The sequence below is a fragment of the Mytilus californianus genome, unplaced genomic scaffold, assembly GCF_021869535.1.
Source record: "Mytilus californianus isolate M0D057914Y unplaced genomic scaffold, xbMytCali1.0.p SCAF_7, whole genome shotgun sequence".
NCBI lineage: Eukaryota > Metazoa > Mollusca > Bivalvia > Mytilida > Mytilidae > Mytilus > Mytilus californianus.
The window spans coordinates 105,850,023-105,876,035 of NW_026262723.1; the positions used below are offsets into that span (position 1 = coordinate 105,850,023).

Below are 26,013 nucleotides of genomic sequence, written 5' to 3' on the forward strand. Positions count from 1 at the left end.
GATCATTAAGGATCCAAGATTCCGAAAGGTTGTGTCAAATACAGCCAAGGTAATATATTCCTGGGGTAGAAAATTCTTAGTATTTCGAAAAATTCTGTATTGTGAACAGTTTATTTATAATTATGACCATATCAATGATAGGTCATATCAAGTGCTGACTACTGGGCTAGTGATACCCTCGGGGAGAAAACCTCCAAAAGCAGTAGCATCGAACTAGTGGTTGTAAATAAGCTCATCATAGATATCAGGATAAGAGGTGTTTGATAACTTGTCAATGCCTTGCAAATGTAGAAAGCAACATATTAAATATGAAGATGTGAATTAAGACCACTGCCTGGCTGGGACACTTGCTTGTAGTTCCTTTAAAAATAAAAAGTTAATAATATTACAAAAGAGAGACGAATGATAAAGGGACATTCAAACTCACAAGTCGAATTTATCAATAAATATTAAAAGGTAACAGGCGAAAGATAAAAGGACATTCAAACTCACAAGTCGAATGGATCAATAAGTATGAAAAGGTAACATATAAAATTTAAGCAGTTGATAGAACAATGAAAGTTCTCCTCTGAAACTGCTAAATGGATTCAAAATCAAAGTGTGTCTGCTTCGTATAGAATGTATGGGTCACACTCGTTTTTGGATTATCTCAAAGACTATAGCCATTTAATAGTGAAAAATCGGAAGAACCCATGTAATGGGAACCCTTTATGGTAAGCCTATGATATTTGGTATGCAATAGTACCAATAGAAAGAAGAGTTAATTTGTACACAAATTCAGATGAAATTCATGGTAGGGTATACTAAACTTTTAATTAACAAGAATAAGGAACACATCTATATCTGGCTTGCTTCAAAACATTTCTTTTTAATAGTATGCTGCACACTAATAAAGGCTCAAGTCAGCTAGCACAGTTGATACCCAATTGATTATATCTGTCAAAAACATTGCCAATGAAACCTAACAAATATGTCATCAGTTTAAAAAAAGCTCCAACAGTTTGATAAAGACCTTTTTGTTGAAACAATATTGCAGTAAACTGCATGTTGTACTTCAGGTATACTCCAAATCTGAAGAATAATTACATTTAAACTGCAAACCAATGAAACCAGATACATTGTAAAATGTATTAACAATAACAAGTCAGATAATTTATAAAGATGGGTTACCTGGTCATGTCCATCAAATCAATAAATAAATGATTAACCTGGCCTGGTCCACAAAATAAGCTGAACAAATGTTTAAATATATCATCACGTTTTATTACAGAATTATGTCAAGTTTTATACAAAACTATCAGTAATCTGCTAAACCAAACATGTATACACACTCATGTGACTTGTATTCTATATAGCTGATATACAGAAAAAAAGTGCCTTTACTTTGAAGGTGGGGTTTAATATGGAGGGTCAATCTTTTAATTACACAGTAACAAAATATTAATAACGTGATAAAGTCCTATGTTGAAATCAACGGTTTTACTCTTGGCATAAATGTAATATCAGTCTTTATGACTGGTCAGTTTTCTATGCTTAGGTATCTTAATTAAACTGTTAAACAGTCATTCAATTTCCAATTTTTTTAAATGAATAAAAAGCCCTAAAAGTTATGAGGCAAAGATTCAAATTGGAGACCCCTGAAAAGTCAAAATAAAACACCAGAACAAATTCAAATTAATTTACTGTAAGGTGCCATTTGAGGCTATTGATAACATCAATTATAAAAAAAAATAATTGAAATAAAGGTTAAAAGACTAGGAATAAAGCAAATTTGAGATGAACCATTAATGCAGGAAAATTTCTAATAAATATATTACAACAGCACAATGAGGTATAATAATTCAACAACAAAAAAGACAAAACTTGGCACTATCACATGTAAATGCTAAATGAAATCAAGTACTTCAACTTGACATAGCCTGCTATATCTCAACTAGCCATAGGTTCACTTCATTCCTCTTCACACATAGCAAAACTACAGTGACTTCAGTTACAGCCATGATTATGGGGTTATTTCCCATTATAACTTTTAAGAATTATGATAGTTTACAGTTGTTCTTTTCTTATTCTTAACTGGTAGTCCTCTTTGAATAAAAAAAAACCACCTTTATAAGCAATGGGATTTGAAATAAATAATATTGTTCTCCCTAAAAATTTATAAAACTTTCTACACTTAACAAAACTACATATAGTCATTATAGCTTTGAGTTAAAATAACCTATTTTAACCTTTAAAATCATGGAGTGAAAAGGAATGAGATCGAAAATAAATTTTGGCTACTGGCGATAACAATACTGCAATCTTTGTATTTTATAAAAAAAATGCCATCTGTTTTCATGATAAATGAGGTCCATATCTAGAATATCTGATGTGTAAAATGACTTGTAAATTAAAAATCTATCATATAAATAAAGATCTATCACAACAACTGTTTATTGGTTCACTTCCTTCATTCTGTTGAGTGCACTGCCAGCCTTAAACCAGGTTATTTGTCCTTCATTAAATGTATGATTCAGTTGTATAGTGTCTTTAGATCCATCTGAATGTTTAATTTCACATGTCACTGGCTGCAATAAAAAGCGAAAGAACCACATCAGAAATTCAATAACATCTAATGTATGAGCTCAATTAAATATTTTTATATCGAGTTTTGAAAAAAAATATCATTAAGGAAAGTTCTTTATATTTGTACAATAATTACTTTGATGTCTTCTTTGTTCAACAATTTGTTCACCCTCTAATATTAAGAGTGTAGAATGACTTGTTTCATTAATGTATACTTTATATCTCCTTTCATTCATTTCAAATCTCTTAACTATAATTGACATTGTAATTAGACATGTTTTTTTTTTATTTCATCATTTTCAATTGTGTTTCAGTGGTGAATAGAGAAAAATTCTAAGATTATTCTTATGCATACAAATCACAGGAAATGATTATTTGTAAGACATAATGCATTGTCATCACTCATACTTGTACCATAACACATAATTTTGTCCACTCAAGTAGCAAGTAAGGAAAACATGATTCTTTGCATCTTTAGTAAACTAAATAGAGAACTGTTTTATGTAGCTGTGTTTTAGTCTTCTGCAACTTTCAAATAATAACCAGCAAGTACTTTGCTCGATTTGTAATGTACATTTTTAAAAGTATCATAATTTCTTTGACAGACTGATATAATGATGTGGAAGTTTGTGTATTGACAAAGTTAGTTAAAACATTGCCACAAGTTAGTGTGCCTGTCTCAAGAATCCTGTCATTGTTACCACTGTTTCCTTATGTTATATGTATATCAAGTTCAAGTCAGATCTTCAACCTTTTGTATTGATCCCATTCAGAACTTTAGTAGACTTGCAGCAAAGTAGAGCTTGTCAACTGGTGCAAGTGATTCACGCTTGTTGAACACAGTATGATGATCTCTATATGTAGACGTAATGATTTTGGTATTGATGTCTCATAGATACAAACCATATAAATATCTCTTTTATTTAATATTTTCTCCTAAGATGATACAATACGTACCTTTCCAGGAGCCATACTACTAAGACCTAATAATGATATTTTATCTGTAGGCTGAATTTTATCATAATCTGATGGATTTGCAAATGTTAATGGTAACATTCCCTGCTTCTTCAAATTTGTTTCTGAAAAAAAAAAAAGCATTTTAAATGGATAATTTTGCTGCACAAAAGTGATATAATGTGATACCGTTGTTTAATTTAAAAGTTGTTTAAAGAGATATTATCTAAAAGACTACATGACCTCAGTATCCTGTAGTAATTCTTAGGTTACCATAGGGTATGATAGACTGGCTCATTACTAGCTTTTCGTTTTCTAAAACATTCTTTATATTTATCAACACCTCTTCTTTCTCTAATTTGCATATAAAGACATTTTTTTTTCTCATTTTCCCACTCATTCTGAATCATTTGATTGTTCAAATACTGACCATGAATTCTGGCAAAACTTTTGACAATGACGGCCCGACCACCTAAATGTCTTGGTTCTAATGCTGCATGTTCTCGACTGCTACCCTCACCATAGTTCTCATCACCAACAACAACCCAAGGTAAGTTCTGAGCCTGTCAATAAAATTTAATAAATATCATACATAAAAACCAGGAAATAATCTGAGTCTGTCAATTAACCAAAGATACATCACAGATAACAGCCTTGAGGTATTCCAAACCTGTCCATTAACCAAAATTTTATCACTAATAAGTACCCAAGGTTTATTTGGAGTCTGTCAATATACCAATTATACTGACACCAATAAACAACCCAAGGTTTATTTGGAGTTTGTCAATATACCAATTATACTGACACCAATAAACAACCCAAGGTTTATTTGGAGTCTGTCAATAAACCAATTATACTGACACCAATAACAACCCAAGGTTTATTTGGAGTCTGTTAATAAACCAATTATACTGACACCAATAACAAACCAAGGTATATTTGGAGTCTGTCAATATACCAATTATCCTGACACCAATAACAACCCAGGGTGTATTTGGAGTCTGTCAGTAAACCAATAATCCTGACACCAATAACAACCCAAGGTGTATTTGGAGTCTGTCAATAAACCAATAATCCTGACACCAATAACAACCCAAGGTTTATTTGGAGTTTGTCAATAAACCAATAATCCTAATACCAATAAACAACCCAAGGTTTATTTGGAGTCTGTCAATTAACCAATAATCCTGACACCAATAACAACCCAAGGTTTATTTGGAGTCTGTCAATTAACCAATAATCCTGACACCAATAACAACCCAAGGTTTATTTGGAGTTTGTCAATAAACCAATAATCCTGACACCAATAACAACCCAAGGTTTATTTGGAGTCTGTCAATTAACCAATAATCCTGACACCAATAACAACCCAATGTTTATTTGGAGTCTGTCAATTAACCAATAATCCTGACACCAATAACAACCCAAGGTTTATTTGGAGTTTGTCAATAAACCAATAATCCTGACACCAATAAACAACCCAAGGTTTATTTGGAGTCTGTCAATTAACCAATAATCCTGACACCAATAACAACCCAAGGTTTATTTGGAGTTTGTCAATAAACCAATTGTACTGACACCAATAACAACCCAAGGTGTATTTGGAGTTTGTCAATCAACCAATAATCCTGACACCAATAACAACCCAAGGTTTATTTGGAGTTTGTCAATAAACCAATTATACTGACACCAATAACAAACCTAGGTGTATTTGGAGTTTATCAATTAACCAATAATCCTGACACCAATAACAACCCAAGGTGTATTTGGAGTTTGTCAATAAACCAATAATCCTGACACCAATAAACAACCCAAGGTTTATTTGGAGTCTGTCAATATACCAATTATCCTGACACCAATAACAACCCAAGGTTTATTTGGAGTCTGTCAATATACCAATTATCCTGACACCAATGAACAACCCAAGGTTTATTTAGAGTCTGTCAATATACCAATTATCCTGACACCAATAACAACCCAAGGTTTATTTGGAGTCTGTCAATATACCAATTATCCTGACACCAATAACAACCCAAGGTTTATTTGGAGTCTGTCAATATACCAATAATCCTGACACCAATAACAACCCAAGGTTTATTTGGAGCCTGTCCATAAACCAATAATCCTGACACCAGGGTGTATTCTGTCATTTAAACAAAATCCTGATACTAACAGACTTATGCTGTATTTTGAGCCTGCCATAAAAAAAATTAAAAATTTTACTGTTAAATCAGAATATGGGTTTTTCCAATAGATATTCATTCTGTTTACTTGACTTCTTACTCTAAGTTTTAATATTTCACACGAGTCATTGCCTATATAAGCCCATTAAAGACTTACAAAAAGGCATATTCTTAATTGTGATAATAAATTTTGGAGTTTTCAATTATTGTTGTAATTTCTGTTGTAAACAAATTCTAAATCTTGTAATTCAATTCGTGGATAGATTCTAGAATTGATTTTATTATAACTCATGATCTTGAATTTTAATGGAAATCATAAAACGAATTCAATGGTTTCATTTGAAAATCCTTCTTTAACATCTATCCTATAATTAATTTTCAGATGATAACATTAAGTTTTACCTTAACATATCTACCCGTGGCTGAAACAGCTCATTACCTTATAATATCTACCCGTTGCTGAAACAGCTCTTTACCTTATAATATCTACCCGTGGCTGGAACAGCCCTTTACCTTATAATATCTACCGTGGCTGGAACAGCTCTTTACCTTATAATATCTACCCGTTGCTGAAACAGCTCTTTACCTTATAATATCTACCCGTGGCTGGAACAGCTCTTTACCTTATAATATCTACCCGTGGCTGGAACAGCTCTTTACCTGATAATATCTACCCGTGGCTGAAACAGCTCTTTACCTTATAATATCTATTTGTTGCTGAAACAGTTCTTTACCTTATAATATCTACCCGTGGCTGGAACAGCTCCATATTCTTCAGTTAACAGGTTCTTTACTTTGTTGATTTCACCATTTTCTGAATTTGTTGCCCTGTAACAAAAAAGATATTTTACTATAATATACATGTGTGGGTAATTGTGTATAAGAATTGATTCCCCTTAGTTTGTGTGATACATTACAAAATACTGTTCTGTTATCACACTGTATCCTGTTTTTGTTTGTTTGTTGAGCTTGCAATAATATGGGATACATATATCGAATATATATTTCATCACTGACAACAGCCATTAGGAGCATTGATCCCCTTTTCATGTGTACCAGATATTTTCAATAGAATTTCATAAATGTTTCAGCTTATTCTCCTTTAAATAGACAAAGACTGCCAGTTTTCCCTTTGAAGGTTGGTGGTTCTCTATGGTTACTCTGGCTTTCAACATCAATAAACAAACAAACGGACAAACATGTTTTCCTTTAGTTAATGTGTCCTTGCTATTATTAACATAATCTTACACTAGGAACAGTTTACATTTGCCATTATTCTTACTCTTATTTTCATTCATTATATTTTATCATATTTAACTGTTGTCTGTATTTAAGCCATTGATATCTAATCACATCATTAAATTAATAATAGGTCTTTTAGTCAGTCTAAATAAAGTCTGAATGCCATCAATTTTTGGTGAAATCATACAATTATTGGTATTAGAAAGCTGTAGACAATTTTCTTGCCACTACAAAAAATCTACTGTTGACTTTTTCTTGAAATTTCAATAACATTCTTGATGAGTCAATTGCAAAGGGAAAAAAAAGTGCCCATGTGCTCATTTGATTTCACAATGAATGACATAGAACATTGTTTAATTCCTTAGCAAATACTTTCAAATTTACCCAATCAGATTAAACAGATCATGTGCTTTGCTTACAAGGATCTGAAAATGCTCCGTTCTATTTTCTGTTTTAAAGACCTTTCAGGATCCTCTGGTTTTATCTGATTAATAAACACCTTTAAAAATTTGAAGGCTAAAATTTCATTGGCTGATGTAACAAATACCAGAACAGAAAGTGCATCGGAGTGTTTTCAGATCCTTGTAAGAAAAGCTTGAACACAGGATCTATATTTTCATCAGATTGAAATTCACATAACATTTTTGATGAGATTTTTTCATAAACTTTGAATGTTTATTATTAGCAATGTTGCATTGTTAGATTTGGATGCATAATTATCTGCCCTTGCTACTAGATCACATGCCCTTTTAAAGGTGTTCTCTGTATTCAAGCCTCAGATATCTTACCAAATCATTAAATTATAAGATATTCAAGTGTCCTCTGTATTCAGATCATGAATTACTTACCCTATTATAAAGTTATTGGATATGTTATCTAGATGTCCTCTGTATTCAGGTCATGAATTACTTACCCGATCATAAAGTTATTGGATATGTTATCTAGATGTCCTCTGTATTCAGGTCATTAATTACTTTAATAATCTTTTATTTTTCTATCTTAGAACACTTTTTTATTTTGAAAATTATTTTTTTTATCGCTACTTCCTTTAAATGCTTAATTTATTTTATTATAGTTCAATATATATCAACCAATGTCTGACATGCTGCACAGTTTGATTGAAACTATGAAACATGGAGCTTGATAAAGACTAAAAATATCAACATGTAGCTTGAGAATTGATATTTAAATATGAATGCAATAATGGTTTGAAATGAAAAAGTATAACACATTATTATTTCAAAGGCTTATTAAATTATTTTCAGTCAGAACTTCACCATGTGAACATATTTTGGAAACTGTTGGATTAAAAATAAAGAAATGTCCCCTAAATACAGCTGGAATAAGGTTTGTACGCGTTATGACCTGAGATTTTATTCTCAAATGCAGGTCATGACCTGCATTTTCAGTTTCATAGGTTGACAGGTATGCATAAAGTTATTGGATATGTTATCTAGATGTCCTCTGTATTCAGGTCATGAATTACTTACCCTATCATAAAGTTATTGGATATGTTATCTAGATGTCCTCTGTATTTCAGCCATTGTCCTGCAGCACTTATGTGGTCAGTTGTACATTTTCCTTTTACCTTAAAAATAAACATGGAATCATAAAAAAACAATAACATTATATGTTTCTGTGTACAATTTCCTACAAAGGTCTTGCTAATACTGTGAGATTGTCTGAGTTACAGGTATATAGGTAGTAGTCTTGATGTATCTCTACAGGTTTTCATATGATTATTGATGCATTGTTCTTTTAATACATGTCATAGCATTTGGCATTAAACCATCAGCCTGAGAATCACCTTATTACAAAACTAGTGAAAATATTAATTTCACTTGTATATATTGCCATGCACAAATGTCATATATAAATCTTCCCAACTGAACTGACTTTTCTTTGAAAGATCCATAATTTTATAACAACATTTTGTGTTTGTTATCGTAACAACACTGCATACCCGAGGTATTCACTTTAGGGATTCTATCATACTGAAGATTTCCCAAGCGTTGGTTCACTGTCGTTTGTAATCCATAATTTTAGTAGAAAATTTCACTTGAAGGAAATAAAAATAATAGAATATTGACATGAATCAAGAATACCTGTACGGCAACAATACCTTTATTAGAATTAAAGCATCTGTGATATCTTTACCATCCCATTTAGAGAATGGAGTCAGTAGTTGTAATCTCTGACTCTGTTCATCAACATTAACTTTCAATGCTGAGCCATCTGAAGGTGGTGGTTGGAAGGTATCTTCTCCAGGATCAAATCCATTTGCTGGTAATTCATCTCCATAAGGAGTTTCAAATTTGAATTTAGAACCTGAAACATGTAAAGTATTCTTAGTTTAAACTTTATGTTTAACCTGATTAACATTTGTTTAAAAATGAGGAAATTAAAATTTTTCTTGAATAACTTTCTAGATTTTATGTAAATATCTTTATGCACAAGGCCATTTCAAATCTAATCATTAACAAATAGTTTCAGATATGATTCAATTCTGTTCAAAATACAGTAAAGGATATAGGTAATAATATTGAATGTTGTAGGCAAATTAAAACTGAAAGTGATTAAAATATGGTAAATGAAGCAGATAACTAGTTTCAAGACAGTTCCCATTGGTTACTTACCATCAGCAGCTGTTAATGAATCAGTTTCAGGATTAAATCCTAAATCTCCAGCGATAGCTAAAGCTGTCACAAGTTCTGGTGAGGCAACAAAGGCATGAGTGGCAGGGTTGGCATCATTACGGCCAGTAAAGTTACGATTATATGAGGTTACAATGGTGTTCTTCTCTCCTTTCTTTACATCTTTTCTGTCCCACTGACCAATACATGGACCACAAGCATTGGCTAATACAATACCACCTATATCTCTTAGAACTTTGGCCTGAAATCAAATAATAGTAAGTATAACAAATTTATAGGAGTATCTAATGTTGGTGTATTGTAAGCTTACCATATCTGTAATAAACAAGAATCTAATTGTTCAGTATCAAAATATTCCTACAACATCTAACTGTTTTAAGGTAGATTGAGGGTCTTCCACCATCTTGGATTGTATAATAGAAGACAGCAATTGGTCTAGATCTTTAACGAAATGCCCAAATTTTGAGGCTTATTTTGTAAGACTTCTCATTTAAATGAAGAAAATAACGTGATTTTATCCAATTGTTATGAATGTTTTTACAAATACAGAATAATTTTTGTTTGATTCAATTTGTTTAATGGAATGTACACAAAATAGTGCTGTTTTGTTTTGAATCAAGAAAACAAGTTTCCTTATCCCAATTTTTATTTTTATTTTCTGAAAGCACATCATAAGAGCTATCTTCTCATTTAATTTTAGAAGGCTATTGTTTAATTTTTCTTTCTATTCACAAAATTGATTTTTTTCAATGTATAATCTTTTCAAAATCTGACAATTTTGCACACCCTTTAGCTTGAAAAAACTCTGTGACTTATACTTTTAATTATATCTTTGGAAATAGCATGATGAAAACTACATTTTGGCAAAGCAATGACAACTTCTATCATTTTCAATTTAGACATCCCTTCTTTAAGCAACTCAGATTGTCAAAGATGCACTAGTAGATAAACAAAATCTTAAATTAAAGCTGGTATCCTAATGCTAGCAAGTTAAAGGTTTGGTTGGCTTGCTTGCTTTATTTGGATTAATGTCTGCTCAAGCATTGTGATTAAAATTGACATCTGCAAACAATTAGTACACAAAAAGTAGGCAGAGTTTTATATACATTTTATATACAGTATATATATACCTGCCCATCCCTTTCTATGGTAGCTCTAATTTGTTCTGAACCAGGTGTTACTGTGAATGCTGCTTTAGATTTTATACCCTTGTTTACAGCCTGTCTGGCAATACTAGCTGACCTGCTCATGTCTTCATAACTGCTGTTTGTACAACTACCAATCAAACCTGAAACCAAATAATTTCTTCTGTGAATTATTGACTTATCCTGGAATGTTAATTCTGATTATAACATGCACAAAATTGCATACCATGGCACCACTATTACTAGGCATTTCTAGAATGAAAGATCATTAACATTTGTGTGTAAAATTTGTGATTTATCTTTGTAGAAAAATGATTAAGTTTCCAAGTCTGGAAAAATGAGAAAAAATTCCTCAAACAATTCCATTATAGCAGGTACAAACATATGTACAATCTTCCTTGTTTTGGTAAGTGAAATCCAAAAATTTACTAAATAGCCTTCTTGTTCAAATAAACATCAGTTTTTGGGAAACAACAAGTAACTTTCAAAGTGCATGGCTATTTAATTTGCAAATGAAAAAGCAGTGCATATTTTCTAAAATATCTCTAAACATTAAATTTTTTTTATTTTCAAAGAGTTTTAAAAGATTACTTTTGATCAAGGATACAATCCCGAATATGGGTCATGACTTACCAACTCTGATGTCCAATGGCCAGTCTTTCTCTTTTGCTATTTGACCAAGTTTTGAAATAGGATTAGCCAAATCTGGAGTAAATGGTCCATTAACATGAGGTTCCAACTGTCAAAGGCATGAAATATAAATGTTTCATATGTACTGAAAATTTACATACATCATAGTAGATTATTTTCCATAATTAAGTGAAGAAACCAAAATAAATTCTACATATTTTAATGCAATTGTATTGTACATTCTAATAGCTAAAGATTTTTTGCAATATTTCTTTATTATACACTCTTCAGTTCAATTATGTTGATAAGGGCCAGGCGAGTAAAAAACCTGATACTTGATAAGAAATCAGATTTTGTTTATTTCATTTTGCACATTATTTTAATCTCCTCAATTTCTAATAACTGTTCAGACATTTGGCTTGGAGTTAATCCAGAAGTTATTAGAAAATTCAGTATATTGTTGTTTTGTATGTAGGTATATGATCCTTTCAGTTCAAATTAGTGTATGATATTGATAGGCTAAGTAATTGCAGAGCTCATATAACATTACTTTTACACATATGGTCATTTTAGTGATCCCATTTAGTGAATTTTATAAAGAGTGAAACTATTATAATAAAACTGGTTGATTCAGGCCAACTAAGTTCAAATTTGTTCAGAAATTTTAGAAGAATATTAATTCACTAAAAAATAAACAAGGAATCACAAGATGAAAAACACATATAGATTTTGAGTTGTTTGAAAATGAATTTTTGTGTCAATGTAAAACAATAGAAAGCACATATATGAATAGTAGTTATTTACCTCACTGAGATTTATCTCAATCAACTCGTCATATTTACAATCAGGATCAGCTGATAATAACCCTTTGTAATTGTTAGCTAGATCAGCTATAGCTGCAACGAGAAAAATGTTTTGTATTATAATTATTGCTCCAAGAAAATACAATAATTTTTATTTTGTGAAAACAATAAAATGGGCATGACAAAAGTACAAGTACATCCATCACACTCTCCTGAATACTGTTATAATAACACTATCATACTTCAACAGGAATATTATATTTTTTTCAACTTATAATATAAATATACTTTTGTAGCTGGGCATAAAAACAAACAATATGTTGTCTTGTTTCAGTATTGATTTTCTTTTGAAAGAAATATTTAATAAGATACCTGATCTTTCAGTAGCTCTAAGATAGTCCTGCATTCTGTGGTTGTAAGGAAACACTGATGTTGTAGCTCCTATCTCAGCACCCATGTTACAGATGGTACCCATACCTAATAACAAGTCAAACTAATCACTAACCACATCTTTATTTTATTGTAAACATATCTAATTCAATTATACTATATAACATGTTGATATTGTAGAGCTTCAGTGTGAAAGACAATGTACCAAAATATTATTACAATTTGAATTTAGGATCCTTCAATTCCTGTTTTCTGTAAAAATGTCAAATAATACTTTAATGTCTAACAGTGGGAAGACAGATTTGTCTTTCATAACTAATGTAAATGTAAAATATGGTTTAACAGGAAGTAAGCGTCTGACAGATCTTAAAAGTCCTTGTACCTTTCAAAAAAGCAATGTCCTACTCCAGACTAAATGTGAAGTCATTCTGTTCAATAGAAATGGAAAAATGTGTGACAAAACTATTAATTTCATTTAAGATTTTGAAAAGGTGTCTTAACAGATCTGAAAAGTGCCCCCATGTTACAATGCATCACTGTTAAGCAGCTGAATGAATTAAAGTCATTCTGTTCCATAGTACCTGACAGTAGGACACAAATATTTGATGGGTTAACAGACAACATTTCAATTTTATTCTTAGAGAACACCTTCCTTGAACTTTAAATCAATAGGCTTCTTCTGAATTCATTTGTGTAAAACTGTTTTCAAATTAAGCAACGGAAACTCAAGGAACCCACACATAGACTGACTGACAAGGCCACAATAATATGTTTAAATAAAATGCTTTGCCGAGCGCAGCCTGATACGACCGCAGAGGTCAAACCCTGAACAGGAGCAAGTTTGGACACAATATTCAAGCTTGATAATGTCAGAATTTGGATTGTGATCAAATTTTTGACATAATATAGGTTTTTGACACAAAATAAATGTGGTAAAAGATTTAAAAATTTGAAATGTGACATTTAAGTTCCCTAGTATGGTTGATATCCAAAATCTAACAACATGGTTAGATTCAGCATATAAAAATACCCCAAATATTTAATTTTAGTTGAAATCAAACAAAGTTAAATTTTGGACCCTCTTGCTATTGCGCAATACTGTGCAATTGAAGATTTCTTGCTATTGCGCAATACTTTGCAATTGAAGATTTCTTGCTATTGCGCAATACTGTGCAATAGAAGATTTCTTGCTATTGAGCAATACTGTGCAATTGAAGATTTCTTGCTATTGTCCACTACTGTGCTGTTGCACAATACTTAGTTTATCTGTTATATATAACAACTACATCATACCATTATATGAACGCAAAATTTTTTACGGTCGTATAAAAAACTAGATATCATTGAGATGGGAGCCATCTCTGTTGGCCCCGCTGTGAATAATGTGTGGTAAAAAATTTGTATCTTTATCATTGGACATGGGGTTGTCAACTGACACCGAAGTTTATGACCTTGACCTTTGACCTAGGAAGTTGTACATAAATTATGACACACCCTCTGGTGTTGGTTAATATACATGTCAAGTATAAACTTTGAAATCATAACGGTTCTCAAGATATAGAGCGGACACGATCTTTACCATAGGACATGGGGTTGTCAACTAAAACCAAAGTTTTTGACCTTGACCTTTGACCTAAGAAGTTGTACATACATTATGACACACCCTCTGGTGTTGGTTAATATACATGTCAAGTATAAACCTTGAAATCCTAACGGTTCTCTAGATATAGAGCGGACACAATTTGTTAAGGATGGACGGACAGACGGACGAACGGACAGATGGACGGACGGACAGATGGACGGACGGACAGACTGATCACTATAGGGCGTCCGCCATTAGGCGGGGCCCTAATTATTGTTTTGCAGCATAATTACTGATCTATATCAGAAATTATTTTCTGCAAAATAAAAATATATACTGTGTAGCTACTTAAAGGTAAACCAATATGAACAATACTAATAATCCATGTTGCACATCATTCAAACACATGTTGACAATGTCCATAATCTTAATAGACAATGTCATTAAGCCTTGTTACCTACTTTTAATTTTATTTATAAATGTTTGCAGTATAATACATGGTATATACACTTCTAAGCCTAACCACACCTGTTGACTGCATGTTTTATCTAGGCCTTTAGTGTGTTTATCTTCTGTTGGTTACATCTACTGGAACAAAGATCTACAATAATGTAGTCTTGACACAAACTAAAGACCACAGCTGACAATATAGTCCATGACAAACAAAAAATCAGCATTTCTATAAAAGTAGAAACAAAAACATGAAAAATACAAAACAAGTCTGAAATTATAATTTGATCATTTCTGGCTTGATATCATTTAAACTAAAGTCTGTTATAACACCATTACCTGTACATGAAATAGAATCTACACCTGGACCAAAGTATTCAACAATAGCACCAGTTCCTCCTTTTACTGTAAGTATACCAGCTACTTTAAGAATAATATCTTTTGGTGATGTCCAACCACTCAATTTTCCTGTTAGCTTCACTCCTATCACCTAACAAAATATGGAATAATAACACAAATGACTACACTGAAATGCTTTTCTTATGTCTATCTTACGGATGTACACCTCTGAGGAGTCAAAAATATCTAGAATTAACCTTTTTTTCTTAACCTGATTTTTGGGTTTATATGACTGTAAAAAAATAATTGGTAAAGAAAAATTCATATGGTTTTTTTGCTACGGCCATTTGAAAGTACCCAATTCTGATGATTTTCACATTTTTCATCATATTTTACCCATTTTTTAAGCTATTATAATTAAAAAAAAAATCACAGTTTCACAATTAAAATTGCACTAGACTTTTAGAAAAGTTTCTATATGTGGATTTGTGAAAATGCAGTTTTGTTTTGCACACAAGCTTGCATATAAAAAGATGATTCCAATACAATAAATTCAAAAATTTGTGCATGTATTTATTAATGCAAAAAAAAAAAAAAAAAAAAAAATTCTAGATTAATTATTGCAATTTTAGGAAATGCTGCATACAATGATGATGTCAAAAGTTCAATTGTCAGGTAAAATCTTTGCAAAATCAATCTGGTCCCAATTTTCGTAATAAAAAAAACCCCAGTTTTTAAATAACAGTGTTTTTGTTCCAATACATCAGATGACTTTATTAAGTGTAATGGATTTGTGACTAGTGCTTTCCATAGAAGATTATTGTTACCTTTGGACACTTTAGTTCCCAGGGGAGACCAGCCATGACATCTACTGCATCAGCACCACCTACACCAATACACAGTCCTCCTAAACCTCCTCCATTTGGTGTATGACTGTCAGTACCTATCAGCAAAACTCCAGGGTAGCCATAATTCTCTAAAACTATCTGTAATTAGAGCAATTCCTTTTAGAATTTTCATCTTTTCTCTTTAATAATAGCTGGTAGCATAAATCTTCCATCAATCAAAATACAGAATTGGTTAAATTAATTTGTTCTCTTGTCGTTAGTGGTTTTAATGTCTGTCTGTCAATTTACTTTTTCCCCTATAAGTCTCCAACATTATGAGTCTACATGTATGTGCAATCCTTACAGAATCCTAAACCATAGTGATTCTAATGTAAGTTGTTTTCAGTGCTTCATGCTGATCAAGTTTTATCAAGCTGTTACACTCTTGTTCCAGGTTAGTAGAGGGTTGACCACTCCCAAACATATTTAACCTTGCCACATTCTTTAAGTGCCTGTCTGAAGTTGGGAGCCTGTAATTCAGTGGTTTCTTTCTCATACTTGTTTTTGGTTTGTATTTTTTTCATAAATCAGGGCATTGGTTTTCTCATTTTGTTTCACATTTTTTCATGTCAGATTTTTAAATATCAAACTATAAGGTATTGTTTTACTAATTATTGAAGTCAGTACAGTGCCCTAATGCTTAAATCAACATCATTTGGACATTCTTGGATAGTTTTCTAACTGACAATGATACCACATCTCTCTCTTTTTATATCAGCACTGACTTCAACAAGGATTATACTGGTAGTAAAGCTGGCTTACCTGATGGATAATTCCACTACCTGGTTTCTAGAATCCCACACCATACTAAGCACTGGCTGAGGCAAGGATTTACCTTGTAGTAAAGCTGACTTACCTGATGGATAATTTCACTACCTGGTTCTAGAATCCCACACCATACTAAGCACTGGCTGAGGCAAGGATTTACCTTGTAGTAAAGCTGACTTACCTGATGGATAATTCCACTACCTGGTTTCTAGAATCCCACACCATACTAAGCACTGGCTGAGGCAAGGATTTACCTTGTAGTAAAGCTGACTTACCTGATGGATAATTTCACTACCTGGTTTCTAGAATCCCACACCATACTTAGCACTAGCTAAGGCAAGAATTTACCTTGTAGTAAAGCTGACTTACCTGATGGATATTTCCACTACCTGGTTTCTAGAATCCCACACCATACTAAGCACTGGCTGAGGCAAGAATTTACCTTGTAGTAAAGCTGACTTACCTGAAGGATAATTTCACTACCTGGTTTCTAGAATCCCACACCATACTAAGCACTGGCTGAGGCAAGGATTTACCTTGTAGTAAAGCTGGCTTACCTGTTGGATAATTCCACTACCTGGTTTCCAGAATTCCACACCATACTAAGCACTAGCTGAGGCAAGGATTTACCTTATAGTAAAGCTGGCTTACCTGATGGATAATTCCACTACCTGGTTTCCGAAATCCCACATCATACTTAGCACTGGCTGAGGCAAGGATTTACCTTGTAGTAAAGCTGGCTAACCTGATGGATAATTCCACTACCTTGTTTCCAGAATCCCACAACATAAAGCACTGGCTGAGGCAAGGATTTACCTTGTAGTAAAGCTGACTTTCCTGATGGATAATTCCACTACCTGATTTCCAGAATCCCACACCATACTTAGCACTGACTAAGGAAAGGATTTACCTTGTAGTAAAGCTGACTTACCTGATGGATAATTCCACTACCTGGTTTCCAGAATCCCACACCATACTCAGCACTGGCTGAGGCAAGGATTTACCTTGTAGTAAAGCTGGCTTACCTGTTGGATAATTCCACTACCTGGTTTACAGAATCCCACACCATACTTAGCACTAGCTGAGGCAAGGATTTACCTTGTAGTAAAGCTGGCTTACCTGATGGATAATTCCACTACCTGGTTTCCAGAATCCCACACCATACTCAGCACTGGCTGAGGCAAGGATTTACCTTGTAGTAAAGCTGACTTTTCTGATGGATAATTCCACTACCTGGTTTCCAGAATCAGACACCATACTTAGCACTGACTGAGGCAAGGATTTACCTTGTAGTAAAGCTGGCTTACCTGATGGATAATTCCACTACCTGGTTTCCAGAATCCCACACCATACTTAGCACTGGCTGAGGCAAGGAATTCATAAACTTCTTTATTGATGTCCTGTCATAATAAAAAAGACACAATCTGAGTAACTTAGTATGTTTTAAAATAATTTACCTCCCTTTATACAGTAAGACATTAACAGTTTTTATATTGCTAATTGCTGTATTTCCTTTTAAAATAGTAAATAGAAATTTTTATTTGACCATTTGAGTGTATGTATATTATACAGATAAATAAACAATATATGTACATTGTCGGAAAATATAAAATTTATTTGTATGAGCTTTAGAAATGGATGAAAAGTGAGGCTCGCCGAGATTTTCTCCTGCTTTGTAGCGAGTACAAATAAATTTTATATTTTCTGACAATCATGACAATGTACATATATTTTTTTTATCCTGAAATTTACACCCAACATTTGAAACTTTAGTTCAAAAAAATCTTAATCATTGTCTCTTTAACTTTTCAAAGAAATCGACATAGTTTAAACGTGGACCGCGAAGAGGACCCCCAAATTAACTGTTACACAATAAATATCCACATTACCGCTTGCTCAACATGAAAGCGGGGTAACAGAAAACATTATTTGTACAAGTACAAACAAAGCAAAAATTTATTTGTGTACCTGTTATTTGTACAATAGTTGGCTGATTGCAGGATAAAAAAAAATAATATCTTTTAGTATTTCATACATTACAAATGGGTCATAGCTGAAAATAGCATTTGATTTTATAAAACTTAAGATTTATTATGGGTCTGACCTTTGCTCTTGCTAAATCTTTGTCACCTCCAACCTGAGCTTCTATTAAATGGTCACAGTGAATAGTGGAAGGAACTGCTACTTTTGGAAGTCCACTGGATATAAACTGTAGCATAGCCATCTGTAAAATTAATAATTTATCATTTGAACTATGCCAAAAAAGTAAACAAGACTTACAGCAAATCATCAGAGATATTACTGATTTAAATCTTTGGTATTGAGCTCAATTTAAAAAGTTATTTGATACAAGAAAATAAAATTTGTCTTATTAAGGTGCTATCTGTTCAATATAACTATCTAAACTATAATGGTTGTAAAAAAATATGTCTTTTATTGCGAAGGCAATCAAACTATTCCCCAGAATCAGTTTGAGTTAACCTATCCATTTAAAGTTTTTGTAAATTGCACTGTCCCATTGAATAAATACAATAGCTCTTGTTCTCTATGGAGTTCATTCAATGGGAACTTTAAATTTCTCCTTAAAAAACCAACCTTTCATTGCTTAATTTTTCTGTACAAAAAATAATCTCATAGGGATGAAAAACCATGTAACAATTCTGAATAATGACACGTACATGTATTATCAAAACAGGAAATAATAATTACAAAATTATGTCAATAATAGACTATAAATATATTATATGATACGTACCTGAGCTGTGGCATCTTGCATAGCAACTCTGTCTGGTCTCAAGTTCAGGTAACTCTCCCCTCGTTCTACTCCCTGAAAGTCAAACATTTATACTATAAAATTATGACTATAATATGCCTTATACAGATATGTGACTTGCTATATTTCAGTTTTGTTGTTTTAGTATAAATCAAGCTGTTGGTTTTCTTTTTTGAATTATTAACATTTTGATATCTCATAGCCATTTATTTATAGCTTAATATACATGTATGGTACGGGTATAGCTTGTTGCTGAATGTTGTACAGTGACCTGTAGTTGTTAACATCTCTGTTCTTATTGTACTATTCTGCTATTTCTCATGATGAATTTCTATCAAATATATCATCTTGTTAGTTCCAAATTTATCTTCAAATGTTCAAAAAATACAGAACAGTAAATCCATATTTTCTTTTTGTTTTTAATTTGAAGTGTTCTGATCTTGAATATTTCTACTACCTGATTCTTTGGGTTATCTATGTGGCTGTATAGGATCTTCTCCGACAAAGTAAATGGACGGTTTAATCTGAAATAATCGGATATTTTAAGAACAGATACTACATTAATGCACCATGCACAATTTAGGTATTTTTCTTGACAACTATATGGTTATAGACTTACATGTACTCATCATTTTGTAACTTCATTATGAGAGTGTATTTTTCTTTAAAAAATTTCTTGAAATGTTAAAGGATAGCATTTACAATGTATAGAATGTTGTGCTCAATGTACTTTGTTTTGTTTATCTTAAAAGTAGTGATAAATTCTGGAAAATTTATAGCTATCAAGCCAGCCACATAAGGGTTTTAATTACATGAATGCCTTCTTTACCTCAAAAAGGGGAGTCAAGACTGTTCCAGAATAAAACACATAGGGGGCATGGGGGGGATGGGGCACTATTTTTAGACCCCACCACCCATAATATAAAAATTTCATTTTAATTATAATTCTTACATAATTCTAAGGAAAATGCAACCACCCACAATTATTTGAGTGCCTCCCATCCTCCAACTAAGATCAATATACGAACAGCCATGACAAGAAACAAGAGTGCTCACACTTAAATGTTCTGCCTACTTTACTTATCAAGGTTATTACGTAGAAAGTCTGTAATAAGGTATGTTTTCATACAATCATCACATAAAATTAACATTATCAATGATCCATTTAAATAAGGTCAAGGTCAGATGAACCCTGCCAGACAACTGTACACCATGCAATCCTTCCATACATCAATAAAAGTTGATCTATTGCTTATAGTATCTGAGAAACAGATATAACCCTGAAAATTTAATATTAACTAATGAACCATAAAAATAAGGTCAATTTCAGATAAACTCTGCCAGACAGACATCCACAATTTACAATCATTCCATACACCAACTGTTGATGACATATTGCTTAAAGTATCCTATAAACAGACAAAACCATGAAAAGTTCACATTGACCAATTTACCATGAAAATGATGTCAATATATAACATATTAGACAAATATGATCGCCAGACTACAGATTGGAGATTGATGAACCGTTAATGTAACCACAGGAAATAAGATGGTTATATAAGCATTTTGCCTCAATGTTCTTTGTAAAGGAATGTGAGCAATGTTAATTAGTCACCATTACAATGAATGAATGGAGTTTTAACCATGTGTGACATTCAAATCTACTTTTGTCCAAACTATCAGTAATTAAAAAAAAAGACTTAAACCTTTGGAGTGTTTTACCACGAAATTGAACCAGAAATTAATTGTGTAAATATATTTGAAAAATCAGAAAACATGTTGGTGTTGAATTTAAAATTTCAAAAGCTCTTTATTTACATGTTAGTAAATAACAACAATATATACCTTTGCTTGACAGTTTTTAGATTATGTTCTAGTTTATCATAATCAAGACATCTGTCTGTATCAAATCTACTCATGGCAACCTAAAATAACATCAAGTTCTACATTAATGTTTATACTTTTACTGTGGGTTCATTTATTTTCATAGGTACATTTCATAACATTTGTACCAATTTTAGTGGATTGAGGAAAAAATTATTTCTTCATGGATATTTGATTTTGAAGTTTTACCCAAGTCTGCATACAAGCCTATAGAATCATTTTCTTTGTTGAACTTTTTAATTTATGGTTTACTGATGCCCACAAAATCAGACGAATATTGGTATCCCTCAAAATCTTAGTTCAACTACATGTAGGTCACCCCTGTGCATATGTACACAAATTGCTTGTAAATGCCAAATTTTATTAAAGATTCAGAATTTCACTTAACATTTTTCCCTCGAAAAAATTAAATGTTTGCTAAGAATTCAAGGTGCTTCCCTGGTTCCCATGAATGTTTTAAGGAACTGTCATTACCAGTACAATGTACCTATTACAAACTGCAACTTTTTTCAATAAATAATCATTTATATATTACCTGAGAAGCTGATGCTGCTGAGGAGCAGTTGAAACATCTTGTTTGGCCACGAAGACCAGATATCCCCTGAAAAATCATAAATGAGTGACACTTTAAATTATTACATTTGATGATATAGGATTTGTCGATCTAGAATTTAAGTCTTTTACAATTTACTAGTGATGGAATCTCACAGCCTTGCTGCAGGGGTCCAGTAGCCCATGGCCCATAAACTTTGAGCTGGACTACTAATTTTTTGCACATTTTTGCATCAATTGTTTAACAGCCAATATTCTTTTGGTAATCAAATACATTGTACAACAAATTTCTAGGAAATCATTTAATGCTCCTTCCTATATTTTACACAAGGTGACAAGACAAACAATAACAGAAAAGATTCCTACACAAATGCAGGAAGCTGAAGAAAAAAAATAAGCAATTTTGGATTCATTGGAATATTGACTTTCTTTTGATTTTTGTTTATATTGAACTTTCTATTGTTATTGAGGACTTCATCCTCATAATATTTCTAAGGGCCTCTTTTTAATAAAAAAAAATTGATCAGCACTGATCAAGACATTGCTGATATAAATCCTTGATACATGTTTAAGATATATAAATTTCATAACAATTCTACATGTATAAGAAAAACAGGCTCTGGAGCGCTTACAATGCAATTTTCCATATAATTTATTTCTGAGGGTAATAGCTCTTTAAAAAGATTAATATGGATACAATGTACATGTAGATGTTGATTTTTGAACTTGACTGAGCTGACTGATATAAACCCTTTGATAAGTTTGATAACAATCTGGCAAGAATTGTACATGTGAGTCCTTACAACATGTACAATACAATTTTCAATATAACTAATATTTGAAGGGGCAGAATTCTTTTAAATACAGATTGGCACTGATTTGAAAAATTTGTCTGAGATAAAGTTATATAATAAACCTATGAAAAAAATCTGGGAAGAATCATACATTTGAGAGCACTTACATATAATTATAATGCAATTTTCCATAGGTCTTAAAGGGGAAAATGTTGCCATTTACATGAATATTTGCGCCATAACAGCTATTAGGCCAACTAAATTTAATTAGTAGATTTTCATCCAGATTTTTGAAAAAAATGGGGCGGGTGGGAGGATTTTATTTTTTAAATTTTATTTCATATGAAACACTCTTTTGATGTGTTCTTCATACATGCAAGTGTAATAATAAGCTAATATCATGTATATACATGTATAAAGAATCGTTCATTTTTTTTTAATTCTTAAATAAATATCTCTGATTGGCAACCACTGTTCTACATGCAATTGCATTGCCGCTTTAGAAACCTATTAATAGTATACAACAACAACGTGGATAAATGCTCTCTTCAGTTGGACTGCCTACACCAAATTTATTTTGCTTTCCAAGCTACGGTTTGTGATCCCCATAAAATGAAGCAAATGCATTGGTATGCAACACAAGTATTATGAGTACAGTCTGAGTATAAAATGAAAACTCAAACAGTGTTGAAAAAAATAGGGTTGGTGCTTATTCAATATGCAAATATAATAGAATCATGTGCAAAACAGTGTAGCCGAGACCATTGATTGGCGCGCTAAAATATCCCATTGGCTGGGTCAGATTAGGTGAACGTTCGTCTGTAACGCCCACAACTCACGACGTATTTATTATAGACATTTAAACTGTGGGGTCACCAAAGGGTCTCAAAGCCTGAATAAAATAATTCGAAAAACTAATCAGGAATAACCTTTGTGTTTTGATTTATATTGAATACTTAAACGTTCTTTACTTGTGTTTTTGTTATGTTTTGATAATGAATTTTTATGATATCGGACGTTCTTTCAGCAAAAAAGGATTTAACTGGCTTTAAAAGTTACAATGGATGTGTTGATTATTATCTTTTTTTCGGACGTCAAAGCGATTTAACAATTGCAGTTGTCCAATTATGACTTTTTTTTTGTCATCTTTTAACTTTTATCTGGTCAAAATTTTATTTTAGAACGAATGCATGATCAACTTTAAAAAGTGTGCAAACACAAAACATATAGACAAAATATACTTCTTTCCTGTCTTTTTCGTACTTGCAAGTTATTAGACAGTAAGAAGGCTATTTGGATCAAGCCTTGTGAAATTTACGTTTTTGAATAGGTAAAATGTATAGTTTGGTGATCTTTTCTGCTAACTACTATACTTGTGAAAAACCCTTGGCAACAGAAACATATTCAGCTTTTTTTTTAATCGACCCAATTTACATAGTAATGGACGACTTCGTACATTTTATGATCGCAAATAAAATATGTATATAATATACTGTGCACTGTAGTTCGTATATATACTGAGACCCTTTGGCAACCCCACAGTTTAAATGTTTATAATAAATACGTCGTGAGTTGTGGGCGTTACAGACGAACGTTCACCTAATCTGACCCAGTCAATGGGATATTTTAGCGCGCCAATCAATGGTCTCGGCTACACTGTTTTACACATGATTCTATTACAATGTAAAACATGAACTTAACAAAAAAGAAGTTGTTTAATGACTTAATGAGGGTATAGGGACAGAGGGTGTTTGCTGTTTGTCAACAAAAAAAGACAGCCATGTGTAAATTTTAAGGGCTTTGTCGATTTTTTGAACACAATATACAGTCATAAATCTAACAACTTCGTGCTTGTGTCAATTTCTTTAATCCAGTCATGTTTTTTGTACCAATGTGTTCCACGATTCTTGCGCTTTGGATATCATTCACAGTCCAAATTTCCATAGACAAAGTCATTGTATAAATACAAATAATCCACGGTTTTCTAATCACAGAAATTTGTGAAATACCGCGATTTGCATTCTTGGACACCGTGTATTACTGGTAACCCGAATATTTCACGCCCTTCTCATAATCAATCTCTATTCTCAGTAGACGATCATATGGTGTCATCATAGAGCAGCAGAATATGTCGACTTAATCATTTTGCATGTTTGGTTGATTACTCGAAGAAGTACGAAAACCGAAATTTGAAACAGGAAGTTTTGAATGAAACAAAATTATTGACGATTACCGGTAACGGAAATGAACAAATTCCGGAAATTGTAAATTTTTCAAAATAAAAAAAATCGGGGCGGGACGATTTCAGAGGGGCGGGCGGGGATGAAAATCTATCAATTAATTTTAATTGGCCTTATGATGAAATACAAAATTAGATTTTTTATCACTGTAAATTGATACCAAATAGACCTTATAGCTTTTTGGAATTCTGCGTGGTTTGACCGCAGAGAATCTGCACCTATTGAACTATCGACGTCAATCACTTTTCTATTGGCATTGCAACATCAGATATTTTCTATTATGACATTAAAATTTTACAGGAACCTTTGTGATGTCCAATAATGGTGGGCAAATAGCGATAAGGTGTATTTTGGGTATAATACCAATAAATCAGGATAGTATTAGTACTCATTTATGAAGATTTTCCACAAGGCACAAATTATCTGTTACATCAATATAATTACATGCCAGACACACTCCCCCTTTATCTGGCACGCCCAGCCCGGTACAAAGGAGTAAGGTTATGATATAACATAATAAAGCGATGTTTGTACCATAAACAGCATTTTTGGGAGAAAAAAAGTTGAAGGTTATAAATGCCTCAAATGGGACGTTAGAGCTAAAACTTGTAAAAGTTGAATGAAAACAATTACACACTGTAAATGTTTGTGATTATTTAGAGCTTCTTCATATTGCATGTACCCAAGTAATTCATTTACGATTTTGTTTTTCATATATTTTTTAATATTACCGTTTTAGCAGCCTGACGAAAAATGTGTGCCATTTTTCAATTTTTGTGTGTCCTGTGACGTCACGAAGGGCATAGGAAATACCAAAGGGAGATAAATGTTTAGTAACTGTGTCTGTATACCGAAATTTTATTGAGAAATGCAGTATTAAATGACGGACAACATAAAAATAAAATTTTCGATAACCACCAAAAGCACATTTGTCGAGTTGGCTGCAAATATCTGATGAGTCAAAGCTTAGGTTAAAAAAACTTGCATGACCTCGGATTGCTTTCTTGGTTGGAAATTCCTTCACTTTCATGAGCACCACTGATGACTGCGGGTATTCAGACAGTATTATATTAGTATACTGTTAGTATAATAGTCCCAGATGATGATAACTATGTCGCACATAAGCTATATTCAGTATAAAAACTTCTTCTGTATGATCATGGATGTGCTTCTTC

The 26,013-nt window shown here is 32.3% G+C and overlaps 1 protein-coding gene across 1 annotated transcript; it reads right to left on the reverse strand.

The window, feature by feature from the left end:
• Window positions 1-1,241: 1,241 nt before the first annotated feature.
• On the reverse strand, window positions 1,242-25,645 carry LOC127709347 (aconitate hydratase, mitochondrial-like). The gene is made up of 20 exons (XM_052214820.1): window positions 25,570-25,645; window positions 21,788-21,853; window positions 21,214-21,293; window positions 19,823-19,889; window positions 19,348-19,419; window positions 18,697-18,816; window positions 17,900-17,992; window positions 15,765-15,923; window positions 14,938-15,088; window positions 12,549-12,653; window positions 12,178-12,269; window positions 11,377-11,482; window positions 10,729-10,886; window positions 9,581-9,839; window positions 9,067-9,272; window positions 8,435-8,532; window positions 6,437-6,530; window positions 3,950-4,082; window positions 3,523-3,644; window positions 1,242-2,567 (listed from the first exon to the last, which is right to left on the reverse strand). Exons 1-20 carry the CDS (start codon window positions 25,600-25,602, stop codon window positions 2,433-2,435), a joined length of 2,349 nt encoding a protein of 782 aa, XP_052070780.1. The 5' UTR covers window positions 25,603-25,645; the 3' UTR covers window positions 1,242-2,432.
• Between the last annotated feature and the right edge of the window lie 368 nt (window positions 25,646-26,013).

Coding starts and splice junctions, on each gene's coding strand:
- LOC127709347 (XM_052214820.1), bottom strand. CDS start 25,602: ATGGCACACATTTTTCGTCAGGCTGCTAAAACG. Junction 4,083..6,436: donor CCACGGGTAGATATTATAAG/GTAAAGAACTGT, acceptor TTTTATTGACAG/GCTCAGAACTTACCTTGGGT. Junction 2,568..3,522: donor GTAGTATGGCTCCTGGAAAG/GTACGTATTGTA, acceptor TTTTTATTGCAG/CCAGTGACATGTGAAATTAA.